The sequence below is a fragment of the Manis javanica genome, chromosome 4 (genome assembly GCF_040802235.1).
Source record: "Manis javanica isolate MJ-LG chromosome 4, MJ_LKY, whole genome shotgun sequence".
NCBI lineage: Eukaryota > Metazoa > Chordata > Mammalia > Pholidota > Manidae > Manis > Manis javanica.
The window spans coordinates 150032288-150054660 of record NC_133159.1 but is presented as its reverse complement, the minus strand read 5'-3'; the positions used below and the strand labels follow the sequence as shown (position 1 = coordinate 150054660).

Sequence of the window (22373 nt, the reverse complement as noted above, 5' to 3'; positions counted from 1 at the left end):
GTGAGAGGCCTGTGTTGAGAAGAGATGGGCCTGAGTGGGAAAACAAGGCCTGTAAGGAAATACCCTGGAGCCAAACTCCAAGGTCATGGGGAAGAGTTGAGGAGCCCTTGGTTGTGAAGACAGTGCTTCATGGGCTCCAGATGTGCCTGGTCCTGTCGGTGGGCCAGGGAGGGCGAAGAGGAGGCGTCTGCCAGTAGCTTCTGCGGTACCAGGGCCTGTGCTACAACAGCTCCATGGCCCCCACACCAGAATGTTCCAGGGGCATGTCCTCGAACAAGAAGCTCAAGTTCACACTTCATAATAAAGATCTACTTCTCCTCCAGCGAGTATTCAGTATGCTTCATCCGTGAGGCATTTTCTCCTCACAATCCTCAACTAGAGTGAGGTGGCCACCAGGGAGATGAGGGACCTACTCAAAATCACAGCCCATTCAAACCTAGACTGTCTGCCTTCAAAGCTCCCCTCCCTCTAGGTTTCCACCAGGCTCTTGGTAGCTGCATGAAGCAGTTAGCTCAATACACAGGAGGGAAGGAAACACAGGGGAGAAACATAGCAAACCGACTGGAGGTGAAATGTCTGTCTGCCCAGTCCACACCCACCCTGCCTAATACAACCCTAACCTCCCTGTCACAGCTAATTGGGCCAGGAGGGAACAGTTGATCCAACATGGGCCAGTCAGGTTCTCCTCTGGTAACTTTGCAACTGAGCTACTGCAATTCCATTAAATGGTCATGAATGTACACTTCTGTCTCAGTCCATTTGAACTGCTGTAACAGAATACCATAGACTAAGTGGCTTACAAACAACAGAAATTTATTTCTCACATTTTTGGAGGTTGGCAAGTCCAAGATTAAGGTACCTGTACATTCAATGTCTAGTAAAAGCCCACTTCCTGGTTCACTGTGTCATCACATGGTGTAGGGGATGAGGGAGCTCTGTGGGGTCCCTTTTTATAAAGGCACTAATCCCATGCATGAGGGCTCCACCCAGATGACCTAATCACCTCACAAGGACCCCACCTCTTAACACCATCACATTGGGGTTAGGATTTCAATAGATGAATTTGGGGGGGACACAAACCTTCAATCCATAGCAAGATTTATTTTAAAAGAGCTTCTCTATTTTATGATATGCAACAATACATACAGTAAAAATAGGCTACAACTATCAGAAACTTGACCTAAATTGGATATTCTGATAATAAGTATTAATTATGTATTTAAGTTTGAGTATCATTACTGATGTATTAATCCCCAAGCATTCCATAAAATATTTGAGGTGGCTTTTTAAAAAATCAAGTAGCATGATTTTGTTTGTTTGTTGAATAGAAGGGGTTCTATAGAAATAAAAAGAATGATTGTGGTTTCTCTCAACAATTTTATTGAGCTTTTTTTGGATGTATTAATGCAAAAACAAATCACATAATACTGAAATGTTTAAAATAAAAATCCACCCTTGTCAATCCTACTCCCCAGCCATTACCACTGACATCAACTCAGTTTGTTCTTTGAGCCTTTGGTCCCTGACTGCACCATCTTTTGTGAATGTGGATCTGATATATTTATGGATATGATGACAGGATATTTCAGATTTGCTTCAAATAATTCATGGGCTGGGGAAACGGGTGAATGGGAAGGAAAAAGAGTAGCCAGGAAGTGAAAATTGCTGGAACAAGGTGATGGAACTATTGCAGTTTTTTACACTATATGCTTTACTTTCAATGTGCTTGAAAATTTCTACAATAATAGCTTAAATTTTTAAGTGCTATTTTACTTTGTTTAACTGTTTAAAAAATGGACTCGTTTTATGTAGTATTTATTCTTCAATTAACTTTTTTCTTTAACTGGCACTTTGTTGTGGACATTTGTCCAAATCTGTACAACATGGATATAGATCAGCCCTATTCTTTCTAATAGTTTTCCTTTGTATGGATATTCCACAATTTACCCAGCCTCTCTTACTCTGATGGATTATATGCAGTGTGTTTCTATAGCAAATAATGCCACAAAGGCATAGTTACACATACATCTCTTCTCTCTTGAAGGAGGGTTTCTGTATGATAAATTCCTCAAAGAATAATTTATGGGTCAAAGGGCAAATATATTTTAAATTTGATATATTGCCAAATTACTCTTCAAAAATGTTACAGCAAGTTTTCATTTCAACTACTAATGCCTTTTTTATCTGTATCCTTCCAAACACAGTACTAGCAATCTGGCTAATGTCAGTTTGGACAGGGAAAATGCATCTCATTTTGTATTGATGTAGTTTGTTTCAATTATTGCTGAGGTCGAGCGTCTTTTCATGCTTTGTATACTGCATGTATTCCTTCTTCAGTGAATAGCCAGTTCATCACCCTGGCTCTTTTGTCTGTGGAATTTCTCTTTCTTACTGATTTGTAGCAGCTCTTTATATATTATAATCTTAATTTTTTTCTCTAGTATATATGTTAAAAACATTTTCTACCATTCTTTAACTTCTGTTTGTGGTATTTTTTACCATACAGAACTTGTCACTTTTTTTTTAATGTAGTCAGAACTGTCACTCTTTCTCTTCTGTCATGTGGGCATCATGTCATACTCAAAAGGCCATATATTTTCCTTCAGTACTTTCAAGTTTTAATTTCAATTTTTATATCTTTCATCTATTGGGATTTGATCTATTTGGTACAGTATTGTTAAGAGAACTAAATTTAAATTTTCCCAACCTATTTCCAACACTATTTAACAGTCCCTCCTTTTCTCACTGATATGAAATGCTTTTGTCATATACTTAATAGCTATATATACACAGATTTTTTTTTATTCTGTTTTACTCCCCTAGTCTAATTGCCTATTCACATATCTTCATCATGCTGTTTTAATTATTATTGCTTTGTAGTATATTTGATAGCTAGTAAGATAGTATCACCTTCTGATATTTTAAAAATTTATTGGCCCATTCTCACTCAGTTACCTTCTAGATGAATTTTATTAACAAGTTATTAATGTAAAAATAAAAACTGCAAGGTGATCTAATTAGAATTGCCTTAACTATATACATTAAGTTGGGAAAGATGGTCTAAGACTTTTCGGGTGAAAGGGAAAAACAAAAACTAGCCGTCCCACATATCCAGCATGCCATGGCTAGACTCCAACAGGCTTAGAAGCATTCTTGGAATGATCTTGCCCCACAACCAGGTTCCCTTCCTCTCAGCCTGCTCTGTATTCAACTCCTGTTTTTCCTCCCTGTTGGGCTCCAACTCTGATTCCTACATGCATATGAGTTATGTGTTTCTCTGGCCTTCCAACTACCTCCTGTTCTTACCATGAAAAATTGATTAGACTTGGCCCCTAAGGACCAGCTCAGGGCTGCCAGGCCTGGCCATTTCTAGCAAACCTTTTGATAACGAAGCCACTTATTCTGGCCTCTAAAATCAAGGACATCTCCTTGTGAAGGGTAGAAATCCAGGTGAGATAAGATTGATAATCCTGCATTGCAGAATTTATTAAAGATGTCCAGATTAAAAATTGGGTTGCCTGTCAATCAATCAGCCTGTTCTCTCCTAGTAGAGCTTCTGTTTTTAACTGATAGCCGGAGAGAACCAGCATGGCCTGGTTCTCTCCTTTGACCGTTCTGTAATCTGATTCCTCATGCAGATGAGTGGTCCTACCCACTGAAGCTGGCCAGTAGGGGACAAGAATGGGTAATGTCTTCAATGCCATAATAACGGAGGAAACAAAGGACAAGGGCAAATCCAGGGACCTCTGTTAGGGAACACAACCACAGTTGTCCTTCTGAGGGGAAGGGAAGGGAGATTAGCATTTATGATGTCTACAGAGGGTTCAGTGTCATACAGGAATATGTTTAGTAAATGACAGAGAAAAATGAAGAAAACAGGCTGATTGATTGACAGGCAACCCAATTTTTAATCTGGACATCTTTAATAAATTCTGTAATGCAGGATTATCAATCTTATCTCACCTGGATTTCTACCCTTCACAAGGAGATGACCTTGATTTTAGAGGCCAGAATAAGTGGCTTCTTTATCAAAAAAATTGCTAGAAATGGCCATGCCTGGCAGCCCTGAGCTGGTCCTTAGGGGCCAAGTCTCATCAATTTTTCATGGTAAGAGAGTTTTTCTGACTAGTTACACATAGGAGATCAATCTCTTTACATAAAGCCTTCCTGGATGTAAATGCAAGCAAAATGCAAATGCCAACTTCACCTGGATGCAGTAATTCTGTTCCAAGAAGCTAAAATCACAATGGCAAATTTCATGTGTCTGCCGAATGCAAAGCTCTTTCCATCCAGGTTCTTTTTTGACTCTTGCCCCCTGAAAGCAGGAGCAGTGCTGTGATTATCCCCACTTTGCAGATGAGCAAACTGAGGCTCTGAGAAGTCAAGTAATTTGCCCAAGATTCTGAAATGTTATGTCAGAGCTGGAACCCCAATCAAATCTGTCTGAGGTAGAGCTTCTGTTTTTAACTATGATGTTATAGTCTGATAGCCTAAGGATTTTTAGCAATGTCACCTATACATCATAGCATCCTAGCCACTTAGATTTTAATATTTACTTATCAAATTTAGTATTATATTTCCCTATGGTAATTTAAAAATATGGGCCTTTTAATGCAGAATAGGAGTGTGGTATATTGTCTGTTGTTTATTCTCAAGGTTTTTCAGTCAATTTGTCTCAAGGTATTTCTCTCATATTAATAATAAAATTCAAATTATAGTTTTTTAAAGTCACAAATAAAAGCCAAAAGGAAGTTCTAAGTTTGACATTCTTTGTTGAAAATAAACATACTGAGGACAGGACAATGCCTTTTCTAGTTTGCCTAATACCAAATCAAGTGAGATTTCCATATTGAATTCTGCTGCCCAGAATATCTTTCTTCTTAGGGGAATGGTGAGATAGGGTAGCATGGGAGGGAGAAATGGTGGATACATAGCTGTATATTTGTTTTATAACACCTTCTTTTTTTAATGCTTTCTGTTTTCCAAAGATAACTTGAAACTTATCTTTTATTTATCTAAACATAATAAGGAAGAAAGTCATTTATTATTGTCTATAGTCTGATGGTTTCAGTATCAAAAGTCTTTTAATATCTGCCCTTATCGCTTGTTTTTGCTGGTTCTCACTCATGAGTCAGGCTTCCTTGTGTGCTTGGTCATTATTGACTGTAGTCCAATATTTTTAAAATTATTTATAGGAATAAGATGAAGCCTACCTAATGTAAAAGTAGCTATGCCCAGAGATCTGCTTCTTAATTCATTGGAGCCATACCATTCTGGGCCCACCTAAAACCAAGTCCAAGGCCATAGATCTTCAGGACCTAGACAGTTTGGGTAACTGGAACTGGGGTTGCAATTCTGTGTGAAGGCTGCTCCACTTCCAGGTCAGCCTCACCTGCTGGTGTGGCCCTGGTCCTGGCTCACTGTGGAGAGGGCTTCCTCTCCTTGGGCTGGCTCCTGGCTTTTGTCCTGCCCTCTCCTGGTGGGCCGCAAGGCCATCCAGGATCAGTAGCTTCAGGGCAAAAGTGGCCTCTGTGCCTATTCACCTCTCTGGCCCTATTCTTTCACCTCTGTTGACCTAGTCTTGTCAACAATTACCAATTATCTTGTCAGCAATTTAATACTATTTAAGATTTCAGTAAATATTTTGTGCAGCTTTATGGTCATCTCCAAGTGGGAGAGTTGGTCCAAATAGTTTAGCCTCCATTGTTTGAGTCATCCTACAAGTTTGTCCAGAAATAACCAACTCAGACCAAATTTGGGACCCCTACTGAGACCTGAAGTTTGGTTGTTTCTTTAAACAAAATAATCAACTTTTCAACAGACATGTCTTTAATTGTGCTGAGGTATGCAATTCACAGAAGCACTGGTTGAGGGTCCTCAAAGGCATGGGGGACCTGGAGGTGGGAACGGAGGGTTGTAAGAGTCACTTGCAGGGTCAGGCTCACTGCTTTGTCACTGAGCAGTTGTGCAACCTGGCCAGTAAAGCCGGCTCATGGCTGCTTTTCTCAACTGGAAAATGAGAAGAACAATAATAATGCCCATCTCACAATGCTGTCCTATGGATTAAATGAGATTAAATAACACATGCAAAGCCTTTAGCACAATATTGTGTCCGATAAACATAGTGATTATTAGTATCCCTACGATGCTGGTGTCCTCAGACACACGCACACACATGCTCACAGACTGCGCCCTCTTCCCCACGTGCACACAGATCTCGTCAAGAACCACTGCCTTAGTTAATGATGATTTGAATAAATCACTCAATTCCAAAGGTCTGGTTGCTAAGGACATCATTCTGAAGACCTAAAGGCAGACCTTCTGGATTTTATCTCCCTTAACTCATTCTGTGACCTACAAATTCAAAGGACAACAATAATTCAGATGTGGAAAGGGCCTGGAGATCCCCCCAATAAAAGGTACCTCTGCAACCACATGGCAAGTTGTGCTATTGTGATAAAGCAGAAGGCTGTTTGAAAATAATCAAAAATTCTCTCAGGAAGCCCAATTATATTTTTACATCAAGAATCAAAACGCTGGTGCTGCAGACTTCAGCCTATCATTCACAAACCTTTTATCCTGTAATTAAGCCAGAGCTGCTGCTGGGCTAATTCTTCCCTGAATGACACCACCCTTTGAGCCAGCCCGTGTGTCGGCAGAAGACTTCACTCTGATGGTCTATTACACCAATACATCACTGCGGTGAGCTGCCTCCTTAATGATTTATCCATAACACATCATCAGAGTGAGGCACACTCGTAATATATTGCTCAATAAGTCTGCGGTGGCCAAGCAGGAAAGCCACAAACAGCGGCCAAGTCCGTGCCCTTACATGGCTGGTGTCAGCACGCAGGGCCCATGCTGGGCTCTCCCTTCCCAAACAAATGTTTATATAGGTGGGAGCGCTTTCATGTTGATAGGATTTGAAAACATGAAGAACCATGACCTTAAGAAAGCCCTATAAATCCAGAACAGAAAAGGGCCCCCCAGTGGGTAGTGGGGTCTACCCTTCCAAGCCTCTCAAATAGGTAGAAAGCATTTTCTTGAAGGTCTTACTTAGTAGAAGGCCAGGGAGGGCCACTGCACTGCACAACTCCAGGGGGCGCCACTCACATTGCTGTGCAAATGGTGCCCTCTAGCGTTGTGCAGGGTGCAGCCCGAGCCACCCCAAGTGTAAGCACAGAAAGAGGCCCTGGCTGAGGGTGTAGACTCTGGCATCAGACCACATCGTGTGAATGATGGTTCTGGGAATAATGGTCCTATTCATGGAGTTGCTGAGATAATATGTGAGGAGCACCTATCACATAGTAAGCACTCAGCAAATGTTAGCCACAACTGATAATAGCAGCCTGAACAATTCCAGAGCCAGGAAGCCTGTAGGTCTAGGACTGGGGCAGCAGGCAGTCCCATATACTGCACTTTTCAGTCGGGGGGCCCTGTCTGATTTCTATATATTTGTATACTGCTTCATGCAAAAGAGAAAGGAGGGTGAATAGACAAAAGAATGCTTATTGAAATATATATTAGGATAAAAATAAGTAGATGGCGATGTTACTTAAAGTTTAAGCAGTAGTACACAAAAGCCACGCCAAGAATGGGCAAGATGAGCAAATATGGCAAAATATTAATAATGGTTGAGTCTACAGGATGAACATATGGAGGAGTGTCATACTGTTCTCCACCTTAATGGGAGTTCCATAATCCAAATTTTAAAAGTAGAAAGATTCAAATAACTAATAAGTTTGGGAATGTGCTTGTTCTCCCCATCTTTGCAGCTCTTCTTGGACCTGTAGACCCAAAGAATAGGATTTCTGAAGTCTTGTTCTTCAAACCCCCTTATTTACAAATGGTTAAAAAGGTTTAATGACTCTCTGAAGTCACACAGTCAATTGGTGAATGAGCTGGGGCCAGGCTGGGTGTCTGGGGGACTTAGCCGGTGCTGCAGCAGTTGTCCCATGTCCTTTCCTGCCTCGGTTTGGGGAGAAAAGAGCTACTTTCAAATGTCAGTCCACAGTGGCAGTACACTCAGGTCTTTTTCTTTTTAAGGCAGATACTGCCTATGGGTCATTCTCACATATAAGAAACCTTGATTGTACCCCAAAAGTTTTACTCCCTTCAATGTAACAGTAAAGCACATTCAGGCCCTTTAGATCTCAAAGTAACCCTTTGGAGTTTGGCAATGCATGTCAGTTGAACAGTAAGCATCTATGGTCTTTCATTAACATTATTATTATATTAATATTGATCAAATTAATTACATTGAAAATAATAAAATTATTAATTTCAAGCCAAAAGCTCAGGAGAACTAGTACCTGTAGATGAGATTTTCCTAAATTTGACCTACAGGTATTCCAAGTGGCTCTTTGAAGAAGCCAGTCTGGGCACTTCAGTAATCAAAAGGAAAGGCATGGACTGGTCCAATCCTGAGAGCGTGCTATATTGGAGGCCAGGAGAGATGTGGCCAGAGGCTGCAGGCCTGTGGAACACTCTGGCTCCCTTTACCTGCCTACAGCTCAGGTTCCCAGGCCCCTCCTACTCACCTGTCCTGTCCCCCCTGCCCCTTTCTCTCACACATTCAAAAGTGGGAAAGTAGGGATGGGGCAGGGCTGCCAAAGTCAAGCTTGCCTCCTTAGGATTTAAACTGAATTTTCTGGGATTAAGTCAGCTGCCTCTTGTTCTAACCACAGGGGCCATGCACGTGGCTGCATGGGAGCCTGGGGATGGGGCTCAGTCACACTCACTGAGGTGAGCCTGGCATGGGGGCACTGAGCCCTCCCTTTCTCAGGCTGAAAAGGGAGACCATACAGGTGCTGGGAGTCAGTCCCAAGGCTCCTGGCAGGTGCTAAGCAAGCCCAGTGTCCCTTGAATTACACCCGTACGGGGCTGGAAGCCTTGAAGAACCTGTGACGTATATGCTTGGGCAGGGGCATGACTCCTGGGAAGTCAGACTGGAGGAAGGTGATGAGCTCCAGGAGGGCTGAGATGGAGCAGGGCCATTTCACCTCCCTTGGCAGGAGCCAGGGGCTAGAGAGAAAGCTCAGGATTCCTCTCTCTCCATGTTTAATATTCAGGAGATAATCTTGAGCATGCTTAGGGTTGAAACTGAGCACCCCAGGAGGGGCTTTGAAGAGCAATCTGGCATTTGCAGCAGGATTCTTCAGCAGGCAGAAACTAGCCCAGTCATCCTCGCCTGCCCTACACCTTTCCTCAGTCCACGTGCCCTGACTCTGCTCCCCTCCTGGGGGACCCCAACACCAGCAGTTCCACAGCCATTTTCTTCTCGGCATCTTTATTTCGTGTAACTGAAGAAAGCTTGACTTTAAAGTTGTGCCACAACCAACATCTTGCCTGGGCTCTGCACCCTAAAATGTCCTTGGTACAGATATCATTATCTCCATGTTATTGTTGGGAAACCATTGCATTTTTCATTCATTCATTCAACATACACACTTTCCGGGCTCTAAGACTCCAGACTGGGACTGGGCATGGCTCAGAAGGGTTAAGTGAGTTGCCCAATGCCATGGTCACACGAGGAGTGACAGCAACAGGATCTGAACCCAGTTCTTTTCACTGAGACCCAGCGGGAAGAGACCAGAGCTCTTCCTCATCACGCACCTGGGTGGCACTCTCAGCCCCTGTGCTACCCTGACCTGGCATCCCAGGTGCCCAGAGAGGCTCGGAGGCCCATCTGCAAACCAGCCACGGCCAAGCGAAGCGAGAGGGGTGCAGAACAGTGAGAAGGGCACAAATAGATCCTTCTGGCCCCCAGACCTCACTCCCATTCCAGCCCTAGCCCCCTTCACTGGAAGGGGGACCAGAAACCCCTGCCCCCAGAACAGCAGAGCAGCCCTGGGTCCCAGGAACAGTGTCCCTGAGGTTGGACCCATATTCTCCTGCTGGACCTCTAGATAGTGACCCTAGAGGGAGGGTCTCCAGGGAGGAGAAAGAAAGGAGGGAAGTTCACCAAAAGGAGGGCAGGGAGAGCACCAACAGGAAAGGAAAGAAGGGACGGGGGGAATGCCACTAACACAGTGGTTTCTACACGCACGTGCAGACACACACCGTCTGCCTAAGAGGTAACTAAACAAAAGCAAGTTTTTCCATGAAACCACTGGCACTGGGTATCCAACAGTGGACGAGTTCCTGGAATGTTCTTTGGTTTCCTCCTTTGTCTTTATTTTTTCTTTTAATTGATTTTGCGCTAGAAGGTTGGAAGATGATGAAAGAAATAGTAACTACTAGGTGGGAGGGGTTGAGAAAACAGAAGCGGTCAAACAAGTGGCTGGTAAAAAGGTACAGATACCATTTTGTGGTTTCTTCTCCCTTTTAATCTAATGCACGTTTATCTTCACCCAGGAGGAAGCAGCAGTTGCCAAGGGCCTCCCGAACACCGAGGAGAGCAAATGGAGGCTGACTGCGCTGCCAACTTTGTGCGTACTCTCATTTAATCCACCTAACAACGTGAGGGAGATGTTATGGCCCCTGCTTTACGGAAAAGGAAACTGAGACTCAGGGTATTCACCGGCTCCCCTAATGTCACAAGACAAAGCAGTCGGTCAGGGTTTCAATCCAGATCTGTCCCTCCGAGGCCTGGGTGCCTTCCCGTGCTCCGTACTGCTTCCCCGCCTGCTCTGTTCGCTGCCTCCGTCCCCCACAGCGAACTCACAGGTGTGTCCCTGACTGGAGAAGGTTAGGAAACACTGCTCTGGCTAGTCTCCAGGGGTTCACACAGCTCCTTCCTCTCCCACCCCCATTACGGCACCAACCGTGCTGGTTCCCCTGCAGGCCTTTGTCATTCGTCCTCTGGCCTACCTGCTCCCCTGCACCCTATCCCAAGCACCCCAGGACCTCAGCTTCCTAAATCTCAGCCACCAACAGTATTTCACAAGGACACGCACCAACCTTGAAAGGCAAGGTACCCTGAGGCAAGGAAACAGTTATTGTTGATGAGCAGCATGAGAGCGCAGCGCCACCTCGTGGTGCCGGGGCCCATGGTCTCGGGCAGTGACATTTTCAGACCATCAATATCTCATTATTAACCATAATCACAACCTGATGTTTACTTTTGGAGGAATGTTCAGCAGCAAAGGATGCACATGCACTTTTCTGCGTGTTCCAGAGGCCTGCGATCCTAAATGCCACGGTGACTATTAAACAGTGTCCTGCCCATGAGCAAACAGGAGGCAGCAAAGATTGACTGTGTATCTTTTTCATCTAAGCTGCTCACCAAAAACAAAGCATCCGTTGAAGCCACTGACCTTTCACTAACTGCTGGAAGGAAAATGCTTGATAAATAATAAATAGAACCATCTTTTAATTAAAAGAACTGAACTAGAAGGTCAGGTGACTGACATTTAAGTTCCAGTCCAAGAAAAGCATCAATCGCGGGTAAAACTATACCTGAAATGTATCTTATTGTCAGCTAGCATTCAACAAAAATCCCCTCTGTCATCTGTCCGGGTGGGGGCGGTGGCTACATTTTGTAGGGGACGTAACACTTAACATCTTGCCTCCCTCGCCTCCCCCAGCAACGTTGTCATTGTCAGGGAGGCAGTACCCATTTGTCAGGCTCAGCATCTCCACAGGGACTTCTCCAGTGCTGGACTCACCCAGTTAGAGACCTGCACACCGCACTAAGCTCTACCCTAGGAGTGACATGGAAGCCAGTCCCTGTGTTTTCCAGGCCTCCACCAGCCAAGTTGCTCACTGAACCTACTCAGGCATCCACCTCACCAAGCACCGTCAAAGGGCCAAAGCACATGACTAACCTAGTCTGTCAGTCCTTTCACCTTTTGACTGTTCTGGAATACAGCTCAGGAACACAGAGACCAGGAACATGTAACAACCTTGCTCCCCCTGACACGGCTCACCTTTCCTTGTTCCTAGCTTCTCAGCCCTCTGCTGAGGCAGTGCTGCCATGCTTTCTCTATCAGAGTCATATCATGTCATATGTCCTGGTGCCCGTGGAGCCAGGAAAACTGCCAGCCCAGTTCTGGGTCAGGCTTAGTCATAGCTGAAAGGCTAAAGGAATGAGGAGGCTCACAGCTTAACTGTGCCTTGTCTGGATTCCCAAGAGCAGAGGCAGGCACCAATGCTAGCCCTGGAGAAAATCTTATCCTACTTGAATGACTTTGTTTTAAAAAAGCATCTGTTGAACATTTTTAAGTGGTAAGCCATCGTTTATTTAGAGAAGGGTAAGACTTTAACAAAACCAGGAATCCTTTGGAGGCATAGTTTTTCTGTAACACCACATTGATTATCAGAGAACATGGCGCTAAGTGGTATACAAAATTACACACACAAAAAAAATTGGGCTTACCTTTTTAAGGACAAATGATCAAGAAAACCAAAGAACTCTATGAAACCTGGCAACTCTAGAACCACTTAAATAAGCCTCACTATTTAGATGCTGAAAGATGTGGGACCTGTTCTCCTTGCTGACTTCCTCCTGTCCTTTCACTGACAGCATTCACCTGGCTCAGCCCCACCCTGTGTCTCTCTACATCCCCCTTGGAGAGCCCACTCATTCTCCTGGCGCCAACCCTTACCTCTGTGCTAGATATTTTCTCCCCATCTCCCAGACACCTACTCACCTCTCTGCCTGCCACATGGCCACCACACCATCTCCTGTTACTCAGTATGTGAGAACTCAGGTCTCTTCCCCACCTTGCTGCCTGTGATGTTGCTATTCTCCCGGTCACCCAGGTTTATAACCTGGGAATGTCTGCCTCCAATTGGAAAGGCCACAAAGAGACCAATGTCTGGTATGTCTCCTCTTCCCTCCCTCCCTGAACCCCATTCTTTATAGCACACCTGGGTGAATTGTCCTTCAACCTAACACTGCTTGAAAGACCCTACTTTACTTCCCTGCTCAGACTTTTATACCCAACTGAACTGTGTAGTTACTGAGGCCACCATGATTTCATCCCATCCTATCTGTTCAAACCTGTCTTCTCCTGTTCCTCAAAAGAGTAATGAGCAGCTGACAAGTGAGCTTTGCTCTCATGATCTCAGTTAATTCTCACCATGCTAACTGGAAGCCAAAAGGGGAAATGTTATCCCTATTTTGTAGTCTGAGAGACTGTCACACCAGTAAAAACTGCAGTAACCCGAACGAGAACCCAGAGCTTCAGACTTGTCTTGTGCAAATGTCACTGTAACCTGGACACATGCCTTCCTCAGCTGAAGCTGAGGAAACCCACGTGGAGGGCCCACTCCTACAAATAATGCTTCAGGGGATCCAAGAACTTCTGCCCTTGTCTACACTCTGAGTAGGGGAAGAATAGTTACCTTTGGAATGGATGACCAGGCTAAGTCAGGCAGGAGGACAGTGGACCAGCATGCCAAGCAGTGAAGTGCACATGAGAGCAGTCTGCAAGGGCTCAGCAAGGGACCTGAGACTTGAGTTGAATATTAGGTGAAGCTTCTGAGTGGAAACACCATTGAAAAGGGAACTGAAGGTGTCTAAGGACAGTGGTGGCTGGGAAGGCACTCCTAGCAGAAAAACAGCACACACACTTCAAATCCTACTCACCCTTCAAGGCTCCTGGCACACTTTTATATAATTTATAAGGATTCCTCTTCATTTTATCATTTGGAAGATCACTTTTATCTTCCCAACTAGATTTTAAGCAACTTACAGGGAAGAATGAGGTCACCCCTCCATCCTCTCCACACTAGGGAACTGATGATGCATTTTGCCCACACCAACTCCGGGAAGAATTATGAATTCCCCAGTAAACCTCACACATTTCACTATGTTTTCATCACTGAGATTCAACCTAAAGAAGATTTCTAAGGCCTGGTCTCCCTTCTTCCAGGCTTAGGCCTGCTGCATGCGAGTCCCAGTGTGGTTTAATAGTCAGTGTACTGGTGAGGGTGTAAGGAACAGGACTTCTCACACATCGCTGGTAGGATATAACTTAGCAGTTTCTATGGAGGATAATAACCAAACTGAAGACGAGTTACCACTGCTAGGAACACCCCCCACAGCTACTAGCCAATCTGCAGCACAAGAAAATGTAGAAATAACATACTTTGGTTAATCGGACACTGATTAAATCACTACGTATCCATACAGGATCTCTGAGACATCTTAAGTGCAAAAAAAGGGTATAGGACAGTATGCAGTGCCCGCCATGTATATACCCAAAACATTTCTGGAATGGAAATGATGACAGTGGTGGCCTTCGGGAAGGGAAAATGGGTGGCTGAGGGATAGGGGTGGGAGACTGCCTCTTCACCCTTAATTTTAAGCCACGTACATGTAAAATTTAAAGAATTATGCAATAAATAACTTTTTTTTAAATGAGTTCATCACTAGAGCAAAGAAACTGCCTTTTAAACCCAGAAACATAAGGGTTGGAGTAAAAAATGACCCAAATTGGTCCTCTGAGAACAGAACCATCCCCCCCACCTCTTTAAGCCCACCTGCAGAAGCCTGGCCCAGAATTTGGCACCCAATGGTTGCATAATGTTGCCAATTAATGAAATTTACTTCCCCAGCTAAAAGTAAAGCATTCCCCAAACAAGAGGAATTGCAAAACAGTGAGAAAGGTGGGCAGGCAGAAGCAGCATGGCTGAGAACTGCTTTGGCCTCGTGTACTCATTTGCCTTCCATTAACTGAGCACCCACATACACAGAGTTGTACAGGCTGAAGTGTGGGCCCTGCCCTTTGCATGAGACAGACGAGACTGCACAAGAAGGTCAACAGGGCAGAAAAGCTACATGGGGTTTAAAATAAGGAATTTCTGAAGGAGCTTATTACTCATAGCTGAAAATCCTGGCTTGATCATAAATACAAAGGCTACAATTTCAAAGGGATATTTATTTAACACAAGCTATGAAGAAAGCAGAACAGTTCAAGGACTTATATGCACACCTTGAAACCAGGGAGGCAGGTAGATGCTGGTGGAGAGCCATCCACATTAGCTGGCCCCCGCTCATGGCAATCCAGTTACCTACAGAGATGTCATCTGAACCCAGTCTTTAACTGGATGTAATCATTCATTCATTCATTCATTCAGTAAGTAAATCTTTACTGAGCAGCCTACTATGTTCAGGCCTAAGCTAATTGTCTCCAGCACATTCAACCCATCAAATTAAAGTTGTAGTTTTGGCCTTTGTCTTACCATCAATGATAGGTTCTCATTCTTACCATAAAGCCCAAGTCAGCTTGGCCTCTCAAGTTAAAGCTCAAGAGTTCAATAGCAAAATATACAAAGATTATCTGCAGAAACATTGGCTAAGGGACCAACTGTATGTGCAAGTTAAATCTCATGAATCCAGAAAAGAGAAACATACCAGAGAATCAAATGTAGCCAGTCCACATGTTAACACAAAAATCTAAGCAAAGCTACTCAGAATGAGTCCCTTCAAACAACACTTACAAAGGTTTCCTCATGCTATTTACAATTTTAAAGTAAATTTGCTTTCTAAGCAACTAGGGAATTCTTTACTTAATACCTTTCTAACACAAAGTTCACATAACTGCTTCTTTCAAATCACAATACTAAGCTTTATCACAACCTAGAAGTAGGATCTAAAAGGCAGCAAATATAATGCCTTAGAGATCTAGAAACATTTACACAGTTCAACTGTTAAAAATAGCTCAACGTTCATCTAGTGAATACAGTCAGATGTCAGTATACAAGTTCTTCAGGTAGGAGAAAGACCTTTCGACTGTTCTTCAGGTGCCTCCAAACGCTGATTCTGTGGAACTTCTTTCAGAGGCTGGTTTTTTCCAAACACAGTTTGTGGTTTCATAGCCCTGAGTTCAGATTTCCAGGAAATGTGATCACCTTCCTGCTGCTTAAAAGACCAGACATGTACATCACACAGATGTCATCATTTTCACTCAATTAACAGGCTGAGCATATGCGTAGGCACATTCTGTCACTGAATCAAAAATTTAACATTACTATCTCAGGTCAAATTCTACTATAACAATAAACATGACAAAAATCTCTACACAACCACAATTCCAAAAGCCCTAATAACAATTCACTCGCTCCAAGCAGCAGTCATTAGCACAAAACTCCAGTATATTCAGTCTAACTGTATTTGACCTCGAGTTTAGGAACATGAGCCAAGGTTAGGGAAAAAAAACAAGCTCTCCTTTCACCTCTAATAAACAGATAAATCCTAATAATTTTAGTAATAAAATACTCACCATCCTTGCTTCCCTCACTCGTCTTAAAATGACACCTTCTGCCAATAAAGCTTTCCCTGTTTCTACAAACAGCTTCTCTTCATCTGTTTCTCCAAGATTCTGTAGCTCAAGGTACTTCTCCACAAACCTGGAATTCCAAGCGGTCACATCTGAGGTCTGCTGTCACAGAGATTCAAGCATCCCCTTAACAAATCTTGCTATAGGAACATCTTTTTCCTCAGGTGGAATTCAACCATACTCCTCAAACTGATAACTAAATCCTTAAAAAAAAAAAAATGTGACCCAGGACTTATAAAATGGCTTACTGTTGACAGGTAGACTTGAAGTTTGGATTGAAGAGATCAAAAGCTTTTTGACCAGATCCATAGGCTGCATAAAATTTCCTAGAAAATACAAAAAACAATATAAATTTCCAATTATAGATAATGTCCAAGAATTAAGTAAGAAATAACTCCTGGGTCCTAAGAAGGATAACATGACTTAAAGCCTGAGCCTAACAGTTTTTGTAGTTTTTTAAAAAATAAGTAACACATGCATGTGATGAATACATCACATTACAAAAAGGCATCCAGTGACAAGCAACACTCCTCACCTCTGCACCCCAACCCCTGAGTTCCCCTCCCATGAAGCAACACTAACCAGTTTCTTGTCTATCTATCCAGGAATATTCTACCAATAGACCAGCATATATGCACTATCCTTCCCTGTCTCCAACGCTGAGGATAGTAAACACTATTTTACATCTTGCCCTTTTTATTCAGTAGTTCTTAGAGATCACTTCAAACCAGTGTCTGATTTTTTTTCCAGCCCTTTGCTACTCTAGACAGTACTGAAATGATTACCTTTAACTGTATTTCTTAGTGCACTGTGCAAGTAAGTCTGTGAATGAATTTTTAAAAATGGTATCGAGTCAAGGTATGTGCATTTGTAATTTGGCCTTCTAAATTGCTTTGAAAAGCAGTTGTGCCAAATCGCACTTGAACCAGTAACATATGAGTGCCTATTTCCCCATACCCGGACCAAATTATTTGTTTTAACATTTTGATCTGTCAATTTGATAGGTGAAAAATTACAACTCATTATAGTTTTGTTTTGCTTATAAAACACATTAGATATCTTTTTTTGTATGGAAAAGCAAACTGAATTTCCTTTTCTGTGACCTGTCTATGGTCTTTGTCCATTTTTTTTAACTTGATCTTTTTATTATTCACCAATAAGAATATTTATAGCATGTAGATGGGAAATTAACCCTTCATCATACATGATGCAAAAGTTTATCCCAGTATGTCAACTGACCTTTGATTTTGCTTGTGGCATTTTTTTATGCAGAAAATTTTAGTATTTGCATGTATGGCTTCTGGGTTTTACGTCATGCTTAGAAAGACCTTTATCACTCAGATTATTTTTTTAATTCTCCCATTTTTTCTTCTAGTACTTTTATGATTTCACTTTTTATATTCATTCAGGTTTTGACATATCTAGAATTCATTTTATTTATAAAATGTTCTTTAAAACACCAAAAAAAACCCCACAAAGATAAAGGTTAACAAAACTACTTAAATACAAGTTATTTTAGCATTAACAGTAATAATAAAAGAGAGCAGTAAACTATTCCACATTCTCCAATGACCTATAACCCAGTTCCACTACAATCCACACAGAAGTACAATTAACGTATAAATGAACTTCAAACACATCCCAACCAAGTATATACAATGGGCCTGAACAGAAAAGTGCTGAAAAAGTATTTAATGCCCCCAAAATCTCATGTCCTACCTTGAAAATTTCCAAGCTGAGCAAGAACATATTTATTTCCCTATCTCAAAGGAGTGTTGTTGGGGGGAAAAAAATTTCACTAAAATGAAAGACGCCTTAACCTCAACAGAGAACATAATGACTGTAAATTCTGTTTTCTTACATCCAAGAACAGGGTTGAAAATAAAGGATATGTATTAATTTCAATTAGGCACAACCTCTTATGTTAACATTTAAGAAAAAAGTAACTACACAAATTCTAGGTACTAAAAACTAACTGACATCAGTTTTTTGAGGAAAATGGTTTGTCAGTAAATTCCCAGTGATTTGACCTCCTCGAGGCTCACAGTCTTCATCAATAAAATGGAGACAAGGATACCTACCTTACAGGGTTGGAGTAAGGCCTAAATGAGATAATGTTTGTTTTGTTAAGGGCTTAGCACAGTGCCTGCCACAAAACAGATGTGCAGAAAGAGGCAGCTATAACTGCAAGTTGATCAGTCCCGTTGCTGGACTCCAGATTCCACTTCTCACCTTGTATCTCTCACGTCGGGGAGGGGCGCTGACTCCCTAGTTTGTCTAGATATATAAGACCGCCACAGGGCCAGCCCGGACTCAATTCCTATTTAAGTTACCAGACTTCTAGCTAAACCTTTCCTTCGGAAGTTCTGCTGCGTCCTGCCCGCCCTGTGGGCTTCGCACTCACGCTCTAATCCGATCCTCGTGATAAAAGATGTCCTGGATGTGAGCCTTGGCTTTGCCATATCGCAGGCGGGGCCTTCGGAATACCGGCTCTCTCAGCGGGGGAAAGGCGTTATATACGTCAAACCAGAGAGGCTTCTCCTTCAACACCCCAGCCCGCATCAGGTCCCGAGTCCTTAAGGAAGGGGAAAGAACGAAGGCCTGTCATGTACAACAGCCTAAGCCCCTGAATCAGTTTAGCCACCACAACCGGAGACATCTACGGGCTCATGGACCAGCAGGAAGACGGACCAGAGCATGGGTGCTCCCCACCTAGAGGTAGGCATTTCCACATTACAAACCAACCTAACAATGCTATCATCTTCTACGCGTCCCACCCGCCTTCCCCATCCCTTGTCCCGTCGAGGAAAACGCAAAGATGGTCCAGCCTGGCCCATCGGCCTCCTTCTTCTTCCTAGAGCTCTCCACCCGAAGAGGGGTAGAGGTGCAATCTTAAACGTGATAGAGTCAAGGAGTGGTGTCGTCAAGCACAACTATTCGGAGGCAGGCAAGAGCACAAGAGAGCCTCCCTCGGCTCCAGCACCGGCCCTCCGGAGAAGGCCTCGCCGGCTCAGACCCACCCAAGGAAGAGCGGGGCCCGCTGAGGACCTCTGCCCGGGGAGGCGCCCTCAGCCCAGCCCGGGTCCGAGCACACACCGCGTGAAGATGCTGCCCACGGCTTCCAGCCGCGTCCCCGCCATGACGGACACCTCGGATCAGACGCAACCGGGGGCTACCGGAACCGGAAGCGCCAGTGGCAGGCAGATGGGCGTAAATTGCTGACCGAGCCCAGGATTGCCGCTCTGGCGCCGCGGCCCCAACGGGAGAGCGGAGCCAGGCAGAAGCAAAGGATGGGCCGAACTGCAGCGCCCCGAGGCCACCCGGCAGGCTCAGACGGGAACACTCGCTAGCCGAGCCGAAGGGAGGGAGCGAGCCCAAGCCGGGCAGAAGCAATAAATGACCGATGTAGAGGAGGAATTAACTGTGGTGGTTGCTTTTTCCCTTTTGGCTTCACAGTACCGACTCTTCTCGAGAAGGTGGGGCCACGCCGCGGGAGGATGATGGGGAGGTGCCTCCAAAGTCCCGGGGAACTAACCCAGGCCGTGGAATCCACAGAGGCCGAGGGGAGAGGTCGGCAGCTGCAGGCCCGGACTGCACCTAATCTTAGTTGGACTCACAGACTATGCAGAAGGAAACCGAGGCCCTGGGAGGAGCAGTCACTTGCCTAAGGTGGCACTAGAGTCCTAGCCTCCGCCCTCCGTCTCCTGCTGTTTAGCGCTCCCCACTAAAGCCTCAGACCCTGGAGCGCCTTCTGCATCCGCTCTAACAGGGATGCTGCCGGCAACTAGAGTTACTCTGCGGGAAGCGTGCTGGCTAGCTGCTCTTTCAGCTTGAAAAGTGAGTGTCCGTCCGGAATACGCATTCCGAAAAGGAAACTCAAAAATATGGGGAAAGTAGTATCTCAGGGTTACCTTTAGGTCCAATAATCATACTTCGGGTAAAGTACCCCATAGAAAACACAATTTCATGAGGATATTTGTGCAAGGATCGGCATTGCAGCATTATTGTAGTGGGGAGAAGTCCGTCAAATGGGAAATGGCTGGAAAAGCGTGGTTCATATAGTCTGCAGAATCCTATGCAGCTATTCAAATGAAGGAGATCAAGTGTGTTTGCCTAGATGAATGCCCATGACCAGAAATGCCTTTAGTGGGATCCTAACCTGCTAAGAGAAAGAAGAAAACTCCTTTATTTGTGTTTGTGTTTGCACGAGAATAGAAACTATGTGGAAGGACGCACAGACTGTGAACATTGGTTATCTCCAGTGAAATTGCTGGAGAAGGGGACCTTTTTTCTTTGTATCTCCCTCAGACTTAAACCTGTAAAAAGTTTGTATTCATATTTGAACGTTTAAATCCAGTGACATGTTTTGGATCACATACATACAAAATATCTCCCAGGAGCCCATGATCTTTTGTCAGCCTGAAAGAGCATCAAGTCATCCCAGAATTCTCCCACTGAGTGAGGGGCTGGCGAGGAGGAGGAAAGAAATGTTTGATGAGCAGCTACTGCTTGTGTTTTCTCAGAGAATCCACACGCCTACTCACAAGGTGGCTGTTATCATCCTCAATATAGATGAGAAAGTGAGGCCACAGGGGATTAAGTAACTAGTCTGATAGGTAACACAGAGCCAGGCTTCCAGGCCAGCCTGGGCCCTTTCCAGGACCCTGAAATGCCACCTTAGCTATGCCTTCAAATTGGAGACTGGTGGATGGAGGGCGTCCGGCAAAACTGGCTCCAGGGACAGGGAACAGAGTGATTTGATGCCCACAGCTGACCGAGAGATGGGCTTTACTGCTGCCTTGGGTCCCTCTGGAACAAGGAAGAGCACAGCTCTGGCTGCTGGGCCAAGTGTGGAGATTCCAGTCTTCCAGTCCCAGAAAGGTATGACATACTTTGCTCTGGGAAGAGCAAACAGGCTCGTGGCTAAATATAGTCTTCCCAGACCCATAGAAAGTTTCTAATTCTGTCCAAGTCAGAGCTAGCTGCCAGCCTAGACCGCATACTTCCTTTCTCCCACTCAGGCCTGCCCCCATAGGCCACTGCAGTTACTGCTGCTAAAGAATTGGAAGGAGTTATTCCAAATTCGGAGTGGGGAGCCAAATACTCAAACCCTCAATGGGGGAGGAATTGCAAGGGGAATATTTTCTCTCTAGATCTTCTGGGGAAATCCCTTCCATTTCTGAGCCCTTCAAGTTTCTCCTGCAGCATCATGTTTAATGTTTTAGTGACTGAGGGAGCAGATGTTAGTAGATAGAGTAGGAGGACCATGGAGACATGTGAGCAAGATGGATTGGGAACCCTCTGAGCCTGCAGCAGGCAGGGGGTGCCCCAGGGAGGGTTCATTCATAATATAGGAGGAAGCTGAACAGGCAGCTGGGAGCAGGCAGAATTGACATTACAGGTTTTCTGTCTTCTCACCAGGACCTCTCAAGGCTGCAAGGGGCTCATACACTCATGCCGTGCCCTGAACCCAGAACCTGGATTATCTCATTCAATTGTTTGACTACCTGATGCCATAGGTAATGTCCTGGCAGTCTTACAGATAAGGAAACAGAACTTATAAACTCTCCAAAATAACATATTCTTTCCACTACACCACTTGGCCCCATTTTCATCCTACCACATCACACTGTAGATGTGTCCACTAATCATGTGGGCAAGTTACATAACTTTTTAAGCCTCTGTTTCCCCAGCTGTTAAAATGTGGATGGCAGTGTCAGTTATCCGAGTGGCTTGTTGCAAGAGTAAGAGTGATCATTCATTCATGTAAAGCACTAATTGCAGCACCTGGCACATAGCGAGGGCTCAAAACAATCCTGATGGCTATTATAGCACTGCTCTTACTGTTGTGTCCCATAAACTACTGATTGCCACCTGGGACTGCAGCATTTTGATGAAATTCCATAGGTTGCCTTATTGTTCGATTTTCTTGTTAAATGATCCATTCTCCCCACAAATATTTAAACACTTACCTGACCCTTCGCTGAGTCGTGTAGAAGCTGACTGTCCAGTGGAAGAGACAGGCAAATTCCTAATTAGTAGGTTATGGGCTGAATAGCTTATTGATTGTATTAGTTGGCTAAGACTGCCAATAACAAAATGCCATAAACTGGATGTCTTAAACAACAGGGATTTATTTTCTCA

At 44.1% G+C, this 22373-nt stretch overlaps 1 protein-coding gene across 3 annotated transcripts; it reads right to left on the bottom strand.

Moving 5' to 3' along the window:
- Positions 1-14808: 14808 nt before the first annotated feature.
- On the bottom strand, positions 14809-19484 carry MRPS23 (mitochondrial ribosomal protein S23). Of its 3 annotated transcripts, none has more exons than XM_017669373.3 (5): positions 19326-19484; positions 18634-18804; positions 16478-16555; positions 16173-16299; positions 14809-15811 (listed from the first exon to the last, which is right to left on the bottom strand). In XM_017669373.3, the coding sequence occupies exons 1-5, from the start codon at positions 19367-19369 to the stop codon at positions 15659-15661; spliced, it is 573 nt and encodes a 190-aa protein (XP_017524862.1). In that variant the 5' UTR covers positions 19370-19484; the 3' UTR covers positions 14809-15658. The 3 variants fall into 3 exon arrangements, with proteins under 3 accessions (XP_017524862.1, XP_017524863.1, XP_073091495.1); XM_017669374.3 differs by having other exon boundaries at positions 14809-15808; XM_073235394.1 differs by having other exon boundaries at positions 15760-15898.
- Positions 19485-22373: the final 2889 nt, after the last annotated feature.

Coding starts and splice junctions, on each gene's coding strand:
- MRPS23 (XM_017669373.3), bottom strand. CDS start 19,369: ATGGCGGGGACGCGGCTGGAAGCCGTGGGCAGCATCTTCACGCG. Junction 18,805..19,325: donor GTGGGCAGCATCTTCACGCG/GTGTGTGCTCGG, acceptor CCCTTCCTTAAG/GACTCGGGACCTGATGCGGG. Junction 16,556..18,633: donor CACGAGGATCGGATTAGAGC/GTGAGTGCGAAG, acceptor TGTATTTTCTAG/GAAATTTTATGCAGCCTATG.